The sequence below is a fragment of the Triticum urartu genome, chromosome 6A, assembly GCF_056163025.1.
Source record: "Triticum urartu cultivar PI428250 chromosome 6A, HENAU_Tu73, whole genome shotgun sequence".
Classification (NCBI taxonomy): Eukaryota; Viridiplantae; Streptophyta; class Magnoliopsida; order Poales; family Poaceae; genus Triticum; species Triticum urartu.
This window is the reverse complement of record NC_141878.1, coordinates 578,532,567-578,547,720: the sequence shown is the minus strand read 5'-3', so window position 1 is coordinate 578,547,720 and position 15,154 is coordinate 578,532,567. Positions and strand designations below refer to the sequence as shown.

General features: G+C 50.8%; 1 protein-coding gene across 1 annotated transcript; it reads right to left on the bottom strand.

The window, feature by feature from the left end:
- Positions 1 to 211: 211 nt before the first annotated feature.
- On the bottom strand, positions 212 to 2,813 carry LOC125512951 (protein CUP-SHAPED COTYLEDON 1). Its single transcript, XM_048678006.2, has 3 exons — positions 2,291 to 2,813; positions 985 to 1,271; positions 212 to 879 (listed from the first exon to the last, which is right to left on the bottom strand). Exons 1-3 carry the CDS (start codon positions 2,466 to 2,468, stop codon positions 409 to 411), a joined length of 936 nt encoding a protein of 311 aa, XP_048533963.2. The 5' UTR covers positions 2,469 to 2,813; the 3' UTR covers positions 212 to 408.
- Between the last annotated feature and the right edge of the window lie 12,341 nt (positions 2,814 to 15,154).

Here is a 15,154-nt window from a genome sequence, read left to right as displayed (position 1 = left end):
TATATTAATTACACGTAAATATTAGGCAGAATATTATTTGCGTATTAATTATGTGATTAGCATTGGCATTAATATTCGGTATGATATTAACTACACACTAAACGTGTTGAACGCTCATCATTGAAGCAGTCTGAGTCGTTGGATTGACCTGATTTGACGGCCGAGATTTGTTGGATCTGCCCCTTTGGGTCTTTTTATATTGGTATAGATATAGATATAGATGAAGTTTATTAGATGAGGTATATGAACAGCGGCGCTTCCTATGTAACAAATGTCTATGCCTGTCCCGTTGGGTGTGCGTCTTATCGTAGCCGGTGTACCGGTTTGTGTCAACGTACGAACATATGGCCGAGCAATATAGCGGCATGGAGCACCAACCGATCTACTCCGTACATTATATACACACATCTACATCAAGCTGTTGTAGTTGTAGTGCTCCTCCTGCACCTGCAGCCCTAGCTCCATCAGCGTGCCGCCACACTGATCCTCGACGCCGTCTCTCAAATCCACCGCTGCACTGCGGCCGCCCTGGAGTTGCTGGCTGGCGTCGATGATATTTTCGTAGCTCAGCAGCTGTGGCATGCCGGCGAAAACGTCCACATTGCTGAGCGAGACGCCTGCTGCGCCGTGGGTGTGGTGATGATCCCAGGGCATGAGCTGGTAATGGTGGCCTCCGACGCCAAGGGAAGGGAACGGCGCTGTAGGCGAGTGGTGATACTTATCCGGATCGTGGCACGACGAGGAGCTTACGTAGTTGGTTCCGCTAAGGGCAGCAGCCCTGCGAGCCATGACGCCGCCGACGAGCTCCTCCTCGCCGTCCATGGCGTACTCCATATCGGCTTTCTTTTTGTGGAAAACTCTGCACAGCACCCAGTCCTCCTGCACAAAGAAAATTCCAAGAAATATGCATATTAGCATCGCTTATCAATTAAAAACACAGATAACATCAGATTTATATTGCTAGAGCTTGGCAATTGAACCCACCTTCGGTGGGGAGTGAGGGTTCTCGAGGCGGAACTCGTGCATGACCCAGCAGGTCTTCGTGCCGTTGGGGGCACGGCCGCGGTAGAACACGAGGGTCTTGCGCATGCCGACAATGGCGGCGCGGCCAGAGCGGGATGACGACAACCTCGGGCTGCGGATGATGCGGTCCTTGCCGGTGGCCTTCCAGTAGCCAGACCTGGTGGCGCGGTTCGTGCGCAGCCCCGTCGCGTACTTGCGGTCGCGGAAGCTGAAGAAGTACCACTCGTTTGTGCTCAGCTTCGCCACATCTGCATACCACCATGCCCAGCCAGACGCACAGTTAGCAACAGAAGCTTCAGTGGACGTCCCCGTCCCCCCCCCCCCCCCCCCCCCCCCCAAAGCGTATACGCAAACGTATGTGCGTATTTCTTGGTAGAAGGTTATATCTTTTAAGTAATAATAAAGCGCCCCTTTCCGAAAAAAAAACTTGGTAGAAGTGCCCATATAGGGGAGGGGGTGGGGCAAAAAAGGTGATATGAGGTGCCAGTTGCAAGCCAATTCCTTTAATCCAAAGAATTTTACATACCGTTCCACAGAGTTAGACACAATAATTAATCCAAAGAATTTTAAAGTGGTAGCCCACTTAAAAATCTTAAGAGAAACTCGTGCTAGAAGCAACACAGTACTTGCAGGAATTGCATAGGATCGAGATTGCATATATATGCATGCATATACAACCAGTATGACAAGTTGATGAGTAGTACTACTAATTTAGAGCACTAATTAACAAAAACGGGGACAGGCCCCAATTGGAGCCAATAAAACACGGTTGCATGCTTAGTAAATCATTCCATGGAATGAAGTTAAAGTAATTAAGAGATATGTAGCTTGCTGGAGAGGGACTAACAACATATTGGATCGAGATTGATCGACTAACTAGTAATTAATATATTTTCTCAAGAGGGACTAGAGATGTAAAAGCTCTATTTTCTTAGTTGAAAATGGGGCCCTGTCTGTGTTTTGATTTTCGGCCGAAAAAAATGGATTCGGCCGAATTTCGGCCATCTCGGCCTGGGGCGAAAAGTATATTTAGGCCGAAATTGCTCAAATTTGGTAAATTTTGGTCAAATTTAAGTCAAATCGCAGTCAAAATTTGATCAAATTTCAGCCGAAATTTTTAAAAATGGCCGAAATTCGGCCATCTCGACCTAGGGCGAAAAAAAGCTCAAACTGAAAATCAAAACACAGGGCCCTGTAGCCTCCTCTGATCGAAAAGAAAACCCAACTAACTGTGGTAAGTAATAGTAGTAAGAACTAAGAAACTGACCAGGCAGCTCCCATGGCTCGTGGACGTGCAGATCGACCTCCACCATGGATCCGGCGACTCCTCCGGAGAGGCGCTGGTTGGCCACCTTGCCGTGCAGGTAGTGGCACACCAGCTCCTCGTCGCTCGGGTAGAAGCGGAACCCCGGCGGCAGCGTCATCTCGACGTCCCTCAGCCCCATGGAAATGCTTATTATCTCTATCTGTGCACTATCTTCTCTCTCTAAAACCTTCCCCTGCTCAGCTCAGCTCGACTCTATCTAAAATTTGTATTTTGAATTGCGATGTGTACTATGGGTATCGATGAGAGATCTCGATGAATTGAGCTAGCTCTAGCTAGCTAGACGGGGTAGAAAGAGATTGACAAGATCTCGAGAGAGGGGAGACAGAAGAAGCTTAGCTAGGTATGTAGGTAGCAGGAATTAGACAGGGCATATGTCTATGTTGCTGTAGCTTGAGCGTTGAGCGATGGAGTATGTATGAACGAGGATGGGATTGGGAGGTGGGCAGGAAGGAAATATATAGCTTGGCGCTGCCGGAGCCCGGACCGGAGGGAATAATTGTATGTAGCTAGGAGGAAGAAGAGTATGGGAGCAAGCAACAAGGCCGGGGTGATGATACTACAGTACTAAAAAGCCCCTGTAGCTCGACCGGTCCCACCGGCGGTCTCCATCACCCTCCCCTCCCCGCGTGTGTGCGTCAGCCGGTGGCACGGCCGGACGGATGGAGAGCTAGCCAGCAATGGACTAAGTACTCTACGCATTAACACCCAGGCACTGGGGCCGGGGAAATTAAACGGAAACAGACGAGGGGAACGAGGGCGCGCGTGCACTGGCCGGCGTCGCGATGGATCGGGGACGATGACGCTTGCGCAGCACGAACTCCGAGTGATGTGGTGGTGGCTTTAGCCAGGTAGAGAGGGAGAAGAGGGGAGGGAGGAGGTGATCCAGGCTCGCAAGGCAGCCCCGCACTACGCGAACAGGGCTCTAAGCCGACAGCCAAATGTATGCCGACGGCCGCCGTCGGCCTAATCCGAGCTATGCCGACAGCTAGGTCCTGGCCGTCGGCGTACAATGGCCGTCGGGCTATCCCCGTCTACGCCGACAGCAGCCGTCGGCACATAACAGCCGTCGGCTTATCCCAGACTACCCCTACAGCTGCCGTCGGCATATATAGGCCGTCGGCATAGATGCGGGCCCGCCGACAACACTCATCACGGCCGGCTAACGACGTCAAATCTATGCCGACGGCCGTGACGGGTGGCCGTCGGCATAGATACGGATGACACGTCACCGATCCAGAGCGCACCGACCAGGACCTATGCTGACGGCAGCCGTCGGCATAGCTGACACGTCATCGATCCGCGGCGCTGTCCATCTGCCCTGGCCGCAGCTATGCCGACGGCTTTGCCGTCGGCATAGTTTTTTTTTCTTTTTTTCTTTTTCCGTATAGTATTATTATTATTATTATTAAGCATACAGTATGTGTTAATAAGCATACATATAGATTGTGTTAATAAGCATACATATAGTATGTGTTAATAAGCATACATATAGTTTTTTCTTTATTATTATTATTTAACTAACTTACATACAATATGTGTTAATAAGCATACATACATTATTTTTCGGTTCTGTACAGAGCGGAGTGACCCCCCTCACGAACGGTGCCGCCGCCAGCCGGCAACTGGAATGGGGAACAGCCGCGTCGGGTCTATATGAAGGGGACTTTGCTCCAAGTGTTCATATTTATCGGATGACCTACCACAATCGGATGGTGTTATGCCATGTCCGAAGAGGCGGCACGCATCTACGGGGTGTGGCCCCGTCACGGACGGCGCCGCTGCCGGCACCTGGAGGGGGGGAACGGACGCGTCGGGTCTACATGGAGTGGATGTATCTGTGGGTTTGGCCCGGATGTTGCTCCCGGGTGTCCTTATGGGCGGACCTGACACAACCGGGTGGAGAGGTCCACTGGTCAAAGCCCGTCCGTGCAAAGTCAAATGGCTAGATCCCGTGGTCAAACGCTACAGGGTTAGCCGGGACGGGGGCCCTGGGAGGTAGCAATGCCACCGGAGCGTCGTACCGGGCCCTCATACATGCGGGGTGGTGTTGTGGCATGTCCGAAGAGGCGGCACGCGTCTCCGGGGTGTGGCCCCCGTCACGGACGGCGCCGACGCCGGCACCTGGAGGGGGAAACGGACGCGTCGGGTCTACACGGAGAGGATCTTGCTGTGGGTCTGGCCCGGATGTTGCTCCCCGGTGCCCCTTTGGGCCGACCTGACACAACCGGGTGGAGAGGTCCACTGGTCAAAGCCCGTCTGTGGGAAGTCAAAGGGGTAGATCTCGTGGTCAACCGCTCCAGGGTTAGGCGGGACGGGGGCCCTAGGGGGTAGCAATGCCACCGGAGCGTCGTACCGCGCCTCATACATGTGGGGTGGTGTTGTGGCATGTCCGAAGAGGCCGCACGCGTCTCCGGTGCGTGGCCCCCCTCACGGACGGCGCCGCCGCCGGCACCTGGAGGGGGGAAACTACCGCATCGGGTCTACACGGAGTGGATTTAGCTGTGGGTTTGGCCCAGATGTTGCTCCCCGGTGTCCCTCTGGGCCGACCCGACACAACCGGGTGGAGAGGTCCACTGGTCAAAGCCCATCCGTGCAAAGTCAAAGGGCTAGATCCCGTGGTCAACCGCTCGGGACGGGGGCCCTGGGGGGTAGCAATGCCACCGGAGCGTTGTACCAGGCCCTCATACATGCGGGGTGGTGTTGTGGCATGTCCGAAGAGGCGACACGCATCTCCGGGGTGTGCCCCCCATCACGGACGGCGCCGCTGCCGTCACCTGGAGGGGGGAAAACGGACGCGTCGGGTCTACACGGAGAGGATCTTGCTGTGGGTCTGGCACGGATGTTGCTCCCGGGTGTCCCTATGGGCCGACCTGACACAACCGGGTGGAGAGGTCCACTGGTCAAAGCCCGTCCATGGGAAGTCAAAGGGCTAGATCTCGTGGTCAACCACTCCAGGGTTAGGTGGGACGGGGGCCCTGGGGGGTAGCAATGCCACCGGAGCGTCGTACCGCCCCCTCATACATGTGGGGTGGTGTTGTGGCATGTCCGAAGAGGCGGCACGCGTCTCCGGTGCGTGGCCCCCCTCACGGACGGCGTAGCCGCCGGCACCTGGAGGGGGGAAACTACCGCGTCGGGTCTACACGGAGTGGATGTAGCTATGGGTTTGGCCCGGATGTTGCTCCCCGGTGTCCCTCTGGGCCGACCCGACACAACCGTGTGGAGAGGTCCACTGGTCAAAGCCCGCCCATGCAAAGTTAAATGGCTAGATCCCGTGGTCAAACGCTACAGGGTTAGCCGGGACGGGGGCCCTGGGGGTAGCAATGCCACCGGAGCGTCGTACCGGGCCCTCATACATGCGGGGTGGTGTTGTGGAATGTCCAAAGAGGCGGCACGTGTCTCCGGGTTGTGGCCCCATCACGGACGGCGCCGCCGCCGGCACCTGGAGGGGGGAAACGGACGCGTCGGGTCTACACGGAGTGGATTTAGATGTGGGTTTGGCCCGGATGTTGCTCCCCGGTGTCCCTCTGGGCGGACCTGACACAACCGGGTGGAGAGGTCCACTGGTCAAAGCCCGTCCGTGGGAAGTCAAAGGGCTAGATCTCGTGGTCAACCGCTCCAGGGTTAGGTAGGACAGGGGCCCTAGGGGTAGCAATGCCACCGGAGCGTCGTATCGCGCCCTCATACATGTGGGGTGGTGTTGTGGCATGTCCGAAGAGGCGGCACGCATCTCCGGTGCGTGGCCCCCCTCACGAGGGGGGAAACTACCGCGTCGGGTCTACACGGAGTGGATGTAGTTGTGGGTTTGGCTCGGATGTTGCTCTTCGGTGTCCCTCTGGGCCGACCCGACACAACCGGGTGGAGAGGTCCACTAGTCAAAGCCCGTCCGTGCAAAGTCAAAGGGCTAGATCCCGTGGTCAAACGCTACAGGGTTAGCCGGGACGGGGGCCCTGGGGGTAGCAATGCCACCAGAGTGTCGTACCGGGCCCTCATACATGCGGGGTGGTGTTGTGACATGTCCGAAGAGGCGGCACGCGTCTCCGGGGTGTGGCCCCCGTCACGGACGGCGCCGCCGCCGGCACCTGGAGGGGGGAAACGGACGCGTCGGTCCCTCATTTTATATGTAAACGAAACTTTTCAATGCGTATGAAAATAATATACACTAAAAATATATTTGAATACAGTTAATAATATTTTTATAAAAATGTTAAACATGTATAAAAGTTGTTGCAAAAAAATATATTAAAAATGCATTAAGAAAACATTAAAAATGCATATGAAATAATAATACATAAAAAAATATAACTTATGACTATAAAAACATCAAAAATTTATATGAAATAAAAAAACAGAAAGAAGAAAAAATATAAGCTATTAAAAACATTAAAAAAAATAAAAAATATAACTATGCCTACGGCTAAGCCGTCGGCATAGGTGCCACGTGGCATCGCTTCCTATGCCGACGGCTTAGCCATCGGCATAGTTCGCTCTTATCCTCAGCCGGTCGACCTCCACCACTCATTCGCCCTGATAGCTGCTCGACCCGCGCCGCCGCCAGAGCTCGACCCGCGCCGCCGTGCCGCTCCCCGTCGTCCGCGTCGCTCCCCGCCGGCCGCCCGCCGCCGCTCCACCCGCGCCACCCCCTTCCCTCGCCCCTCCCCCTCCCCGCCTACATCCCCACCCCCTTCTCGCGCCGCCGCCGCCACCACGCCGTCGCCAGCTCGTCTCCGCGCCGCCGCGACCACCCTCCTCTCCGCCCCTCACCCCACCACCACCCCCGTCCCTCCGCCACCTCTCGCCAGCGCCGTCCACACCCGTCCCCGACCCCGCGCCCTCCCTGTCCAGCTGCACCGACCGGCCCCGTCCACCCTTCGCCGACGCCCTGCCCTACTGCGCCCCTCCGCCGACGCCCTGCTACGCCCCGGCCGGCCCCGTCCACCCTTCCCCGGCGGCTGCCCCCTGGCCTCCCTGCTGCCCGCTGCACCGGCGGCCAAGGTGAGGCTTTTTTCAATTTTTTGCAATTTGTTACTGTTTTTTTACATAGATGGATATATATGTAATGAATGGATATATGCATGTAAGATTGATGCTAGATAGATGGATGGATGCTAGATGAATAGATAGATGGATGAATAGATAGATGGATGAATAGATAGATGGATGGATGCTAGATGAATAGATAGATAGATGGATGAATATGCTGCCATTCTGGAAACTTGGATGGGTGTTTTTCCATTGGTTTTGAATGGAAAACATTGTGGCACCTTGCAAACACAGGGACATGTCATTATCAGGGCACTGCACTAAATTTTGTATGACAGCAAAAAAAGGCTGCAAAATAACAAATTGCAGCAATTTTATAGAAAAATATATACACAGTTGTCAAGAACAACATGGAAAATAAATAGGTAATAAATGGTGATGGTAGGCCAAGAAGCAGACGTGTATGGAGGTCCATGGAGCAAGTTAGTGTTTTGGTAATGTTGATTCATATATAAGAAGCAATTCGAGGCACTTGGTTTCTAAAATATTTAATGAAGTTTTTTTTTACAATTTGACATGTTGTTTCATGTTCATTCATAATGTTGTGTCAATGCTTAATGTGAGGTGACGACCTAATTTTTTTCACTCGGTGTGATTAACAGGATTTGTGGTGATCCATCTTCGTGGAGTGATCGTTGACATTGGAGGTGTTGGTCCACGATCGTCCGTCTCCTTTGATCGACTACATCGGAGGGTGAGCAACAATTCCATGGCCTCGTCCACTTTTTTTCCATGTCACTAGATTAAATTTTCACATCAAGTTGCGTAACCTAGGTCTCCCGTCCGAAAGGGTTGCATCGATAAATATGCATTCAATTGCATATTTATCACCGCAGCTCTTTCGGATTGTCCAGCGCTTTCCACGGACAGCCCGAGGATGTGTAGATTGGGTACGTTGTTCATGCTCTACCCCGTTCCGAGACAGGATTTCGGCGGCGCCTCCCTGTTGTTCTTCGGATGCACATTCTCTCGGCATTTTGCCGAGACGTGTATTTGGAGAACAGCGGGGAGGTGCTGCCGAAATTTTGTCTCGGAATGGGGTAGAGCATGGACAACGTACTCAATCTACACATTCTCGGGTGGGATTAGGACCCATCTTTACCTATTAGAGATGTAGGTGGATTAAATGTCGATTCTCGTCAACCTTGTAAAAAATAAAATATTGATGTGAGTAATTTAAATGAATCCTTAATTTTGTTGTGTGGCTTCCAATAAAGCAGAGATGGCAGATAATCAATGGATGTATATTGGGTTTTTCCGTCGGAATCAAGTAACAACAGAGTGGGTCAAGAAAACTGATGTGTTTTTGAAAGAGATATTCCGTAGTCCAATGAGGATGGTGCCAGAATACCCGTGTGCCAGATGTAAGAGACGTATCCGCAGAGATAAGAGTGAGATGACTAAGCACCTTCACACGCATGAATTTATGCCCAACTTTAATATGCCGATAAACTTTGCCCAGCGGGACCGTGGTAGAGAGGATGTGATACGACAACGCGTCGCTGGTTGTGAGGACGATGGGGTTAGAGACATGCTAGATGATGTCTTTGCTGCACAGCCGACACCTCCGTCACATTCAGCGAATGAACCGGAGGAGCCGGAGGAAACCGCAAAGGCCTTCCTGGAAATCTTGGCCTCGTCAAAGAAACCTCTCTATGAGGGTGCCAAGCTGTCTGTGCTGGATGCCATCTCGCAACTGATGGCAGTCAAGGCTGAGTACGGCTGTAGCCGAGGTTGCTTCGAAGCATTTCTGGGAGTATGGGCTAACAGCCTGCCTGAGGGCCATGAACTGCCGAAAACCATGTACGGTACGAAGAAAATCATGAAGGCGCTCTCGATGGACTATGAGAAAATACATGTTTGTCCAAAGAATTGCCTTTTGTTTAGGCATGAGTATGCGGATGACAAGTACTGTAGGAAGTGCGGTTCCTCTCGGTATATTGAGGTGGTCGATAATCATGGTCAGAAGCAGCAGCTAAAAATCCCTGTGAAGGTTCTTCGGTATCTTGATTTATAAAAAGACTGCAGCGCCTTTTCATCACCGAGGAGTCTGCCAAAATGATGAAGTGGCACAAGGAAGGGAAAAGGTACATTCCAAAAAAAAATTGTACATCCATCAGGAGGTGAAGCATGGAAGTCATTTGATATAGAGTACCCGGAGGAAGCAGCCGAGGCTGGGAATGTCAGAATTGCTATAACAGGTGATGGGTTCAATCCATATGGTATGTCGTCTAATCCATACAGCTGTTGGCCCGTATTTGTTATTCCGCTGAATCTCCCTCCCGGCGCCATAATGCAACGCAAGACCATGTTCCTGTCGCTTATAATTCCGGGGCCTGAATATCCGGGGAAGAATTTGAGTGTGTTTATGCAGCCGTTGGTGGATGATTTGCACCATTCTTGGTACTTCCCGAGGTTGACATACGACCGACATCTGCAGAAAAATTTCTTCATGAAAGTTTGGCTACAATATTGCATGCATGACTTTCCCGGTTATGCCTTGTTCTGCGGATGGTGTACAAGTGGAAAGATGCCTTGCCCAGTGTGCATGCAGGCCTTGATTTTCATTTGGCTGAAGAAGGGTGGCAAGTATGTTGCATTTGACCTACATCGACAGTTCCTCCCTCCAGACCATCCTGACAGGGAAGACAAGAAGAACTTCACAAAAGGCAAAGTTGTCCATGAAGTAAACGAGATTCCAACGTTTTCTGGTGCGGATGTGCTTGCTCAGCTGAAAGCTCTTAAGCCTGCCGATGAGGGGAAAGGCAAAGGCAAAGGCAAAGGCAAAGGCAAAGGCAAAGGCAAAGGAAAAGCCACAGGCGAAGACGAGGGCGAGGGCAAAGGAAAAAGTAAAGGGAAATTTTTTGAAGGATATGGTGAGACGCACAACTGGACTCACATTACCCCCTTCACGCAGCTTCCCTATTTTAAGGACCTCAAACTTCCATACAACATAGACGTGATGCACACCGGAAAGAATGCCGCAGAGTCCCTTTTTCACACGATCCTCAACATTCCTGATAAGACAAAGGATAATGTTAATGCTAGAGTTGATCAACAGAATATTTGTGATAGACCACGTCTACACATGTAGCCTCCCACAGGCAGTCGAAAATCTTGGTTCAAGCCAGATGCTGACTTCGTACTTAAAAAGGATCATAAGATGGAGACATTCAAGTGGCTGAAACACGTCGTGAAGTTCACTGATGGTTATGCGTCGAATATAAGTAAGGGGGTCAATCTTTCAACGGGCAGAGTGACCGGGCTCAAGAGTCATGACTATCATGTATGGATTGAGCGGATTATGCCGGTGATGGTTCGGGGCTATGTTCCCGAGCGTGTCTGGCGTGTGCTTGCGGAGTTAAGCCATTTCTTCCGCACGCTTTGTGCTAAAGAAGTATGTCCTGAGAAGATAAAAGAAATGCATAAGAAGGCGCCGGAGTTGATATGCAAGCTAGAGAAGATCTTCCCGCCAGGCTTCTTTACTCCGATGACACATCTCCTTTTGCACCTCCCGAACGAGGTTTTGTTGGGGGGCCCTGTGCAGAATCGTTGGCAGTACGGCCCTGAGAGACAGAACAAGCATCTGAGACAGAAATGTGGAAACAAAGCTAAGATTGAAGCTTCCATAGCTGAGGCAGTTATCCTAGAGGAGGTGGCAGACCTCAGGACAGCCTACTATCCAGACCATGTTCCCACGTTGCACAATAAGGTGTCTCGATACAATACAGAAGAACCCAAGTATAAACCCAAGTTGCCTCTATTCATCGGGCAAGGTAGTAGGGCTGGATGCTCGAAATCTTATCTCATGCCACGAGATGAGTGGGAGGATGTCATGTTCTATATCTTGCACAACATCAAGGAAGTTGAGGATGAGTGGATGAGGTAATACCTTTGCACCATTCTTTTAGTCAATTCGTTATGTTCACTTTGCCTAGTTCTTATACCGCTTTTCTTATTGTAGTCGATTCGTTGAAGAAGAATGGACGGGAATGCTGCCTCCTTCTGAAGCGGAGGCACTTGCTCTTCTCCGAAAGGGTGCTGATGGAAGGAAAAATTTCGTTGCGTGGTTCATCGAGAAAGTAATTTTTCACACTTTCAATTAAACTCATGCACCCTATAATTTCAATTAAACTCATGCACCCTATAATTTCAATTAAACTTGTAGGGAAATGATCTGACCGAATCAATGGATGAAGAATTGAGATGGGTTTCCATGGGTTTTGATCCTGTCGTCATGACATGCGAAAAGTATGATGTGAATGGGTATCGCTTCCATACAGAGGAGCACCAGAACAGTCGGCCTGATCCCAAAACCATAAATACCGGAGTCTTCACTGAAGGAGATAATAAAGTAGATTACTACAGAAGGGTAGGAAAAATATACGAGCTTACATTCAAACGTGGCCGCGAACACCTAAGTCTCACTATGTTCAAATGTCGATGGTTCGACCCCAAAAAGGGTCTGAGACATACGCCTTCTGTTGGTTTAGTTGAAGTTAAACCATCAACCGTCTATGCCGGAGCTGATCTCTTTATCGCCGCTACCCAGGCCACACAAGTATATTATCTGCCTTACCCATGCCAGAAAGAGTACCTAAAGGGTTGGGAAGTTGTGTCAAGGTGTCGCCGCATGGTAAGCTACCGGACCCGAACGATGATGATTACTACAACATAAACCCCATGACATACGAGGGAGTGTTCTATCAAGAGGAACATGATGACGTGGTCCGAAACAACGAGGATGATGACTTGGGTTATGTTGACCTGGACCCAAACGACGACGACGCACGGATTGATGGTGAGGCAGTTGTGAATCAAAGAGACATAATTATGCTTGAAAAGTTAAATGAAGACGCTGACGATGAGGAAGAGCCTCCACCTCCGTCAGACAACGAAGAAGATATGCGTGATAGTGATGATGAGACCGGTCCACAAATAGATTACAATAGTGATGATTAATATGGGTTCTAGAAAATGTAAGTTCTTTTAATGATCATTACAATAGTATGCTTAATGTGCTCTTCTGGTATTAATGTTTTTCCTGTATGCTTGTTTAATTGATATCCTTACTAATTGTTTATTCTCTTCTCAATGCAGGTTTGCTAATCATGGGCAAGTCTAGCGGCGCTAGTTTCCTCAGTAAATTTAAAGGAGTTACTCGGAGTGGACGAGCCCACAAGGTTCCCTCCCGACTACGCGAGGATGACACCTCACAGGGAGGTGGAGGGGTCAGGGGAGGAGACCCTAGAGGAGGAGGCGGTGGGGGGAGAGCCCCTAGAGGAGGAGGAGGAGGTGGGGGGAGAGGCAACCGGGGCAAAAAACTCCGGGCCGTGTCTGAAATAGGAGGGTCTTCTTCGATGCCCTCCTATACAGAGGCACCTTCTGAGTCTGAGGAGGAGGAGTATGTTCCTGATGGCGAGGAGGAGGAGGTCGAGGAGGAGGGTGAGGAGGAGGAGGCCGAGGAGGAGGGTGAGGAGGAGGGCGAGGAGGGTGGATGGGAGGTTGATCCCGCGTTGTGGGGCGACTTGCCACCGGGTTCTAAGCAGGGGTGGCTGCGTGGTAATGCCGGACTACCTACACCACCTTCTATCGAGGAGCACAAGTGGCTCATTGAACCTGTGGGGACAGAGTAAGTGCCTCTCAATCATATTTTCAACACATGACAACATTTTCTTATTTTACACATGGCAATCATTTGATTCTTTTGCAGAAACTGGATCCTTCGCGGAAAGGGCCGTAAACTGAACGGCCTTATCACTGTTCTATTGAAGGAGTTTTGGCTTGTCCTATTCTGCCCGCGGCTAGACAGGGACCCGCAGCAGCGGGTTTTGGCCACGAGCTGGGCCCACTACGAGGCTTGCAGCAACGCGGAGTACGGGACGACCGCTAAGGCCGTGATCACCAAATTTTGGGTAAGTTCTCTTCTGAATCACTTGTCTTCAGTTTCGTTCATAGTTTATCATTGAATCACTCAACTGATGCCTTGTTTGCTTCTGGTTTATGCATGATTGCAGCAACTCTATAGAGTTCTTGACGAGCACAAGGCCAGAGCCGACGTGGTCTTGCTTGCGGCTGCGAAGAAGAAAGCTCATCAGTTGCAGTACGAGGTGCGCTGGGTTGCCGTCTCGCAGTACTACCACTACTACCTGCACCAAAAGATGACCAAAACTCAAGCGCAGAAGCTACGACTTACCTTGAGCAAGGAGCAGTTCATGATGGTAACTATTACTAACTTTTCATTGTTTCAAGCAGTCAACTATATGTTTCGTGCTCACATGTCATGCTTCCAAAATTTGCATAGGTTGTTCCTCGTTGGTGCTATGGAAGGCATGACGGATGGGCGAGTTTGGTGGATAGGTGGCTCGGCGCCGATGCAGAGTTTGCTGCCAAGAGCATCAAGGCCCGGGCTAACCGTGGAGACGACGGGACACACGGCCAAGGAAACAGGAACCACTGGGCTTCAAGGCCATGAAGGTATATCTATGTGCATGATGCATTTTTGTTCTTCTTTACGTCATGTTCTTATGTACGACTGACTTCTATTTGACGTTGTAGGAGGACAAGTTGAAGATGCCGCTCTCAGACATGGAGTCGTGGAAGCTGGCCCGCGAGCGGAGTCATCGCAAGGAGGGCGAGAGCCAGTACTACGGCAAGACCGAGGAGCACCTGGGGTCTTACATTCATCACTATCAGGAGTTGCATCCGGATGTTCCTGTTGCTGAGGTTGCCCAGTCTCAGATCGACGACACGACGGTGGTGGCCATCCAGGGGAAGAAGAATGGTTGGTATCCGTGTTTCGATGGCTTGATCACTCCTTCGATCTCGTACACACAGCTTCGGGCTACCAACCAGAGCCAGTTAGAGAGTACGGGGCGTGCACAGACTCCCTTAGCCCGCCAGCATGCTGTAAGTACTTCCTCTTTATCTTTTTCTATCTTGCATTCTCAGTTTATTTTCAGCATTGCTCACTTAGAAACAACCTAAATTATGTAGGCATATAAGGAGTTTGTCGAGCATAGGAATCTCGAGGTGCGGGAGTACTTGAAACGAGTGAAGGCAAACGATGATTACAACCGTCAGATGATGATGGTTAGTTTTGCCCTCTTAAAACCAAGCTAAATTTTTGCACTTTCATTCCTTCTGATCTTCTAGTTTGCTTGTTTAACTAACATTCAGGCTATGTTGGCGTCTTGGACTAACCGCACGGATCCACCACAAATGGGACCCCCACCACCACCTGCGGGAGAACCCCCACACGTGCCCACGTTCGATGAATGGGTGGCACTAGGCAGTGATGGTCCGGTTAGTACATTTGCCTAACTACTAGCAAACTAGTTCTCGTTCATGAAACACTATCATATCATATTTACCGTTAGAATCTTTTCTGAAACATGTAGGGGACCGGTGGCTCGACTCCTGCTCCGTCGACCCCAGTCACTCCGATCTGGCAGAGTGGTGGTGGTCGCGATGGCGGTTTTGGTGGAGGTGGTGGTGGTAGTTTTGGCGAAGGTGGTGGTGGTTATGGCGGAGGTGGTGGTTTTGGCGGAGGTGCTCTTGCTTGATGATTCTGTGCATGTGGCCATCGTGCCATGCCTTTCATATTCCTACTTTTATCATGTTTCATGTCTTGCACTATTTTTATGTTCATGAACTTCCGTCGGTGATGATCTTTAGATGATGTGATGAACTTGAGTATGTTTAGATGATGATGGTGAACTTGAGTATGTTTAGATGAACTTGAGTATGTTTACATGATGAATT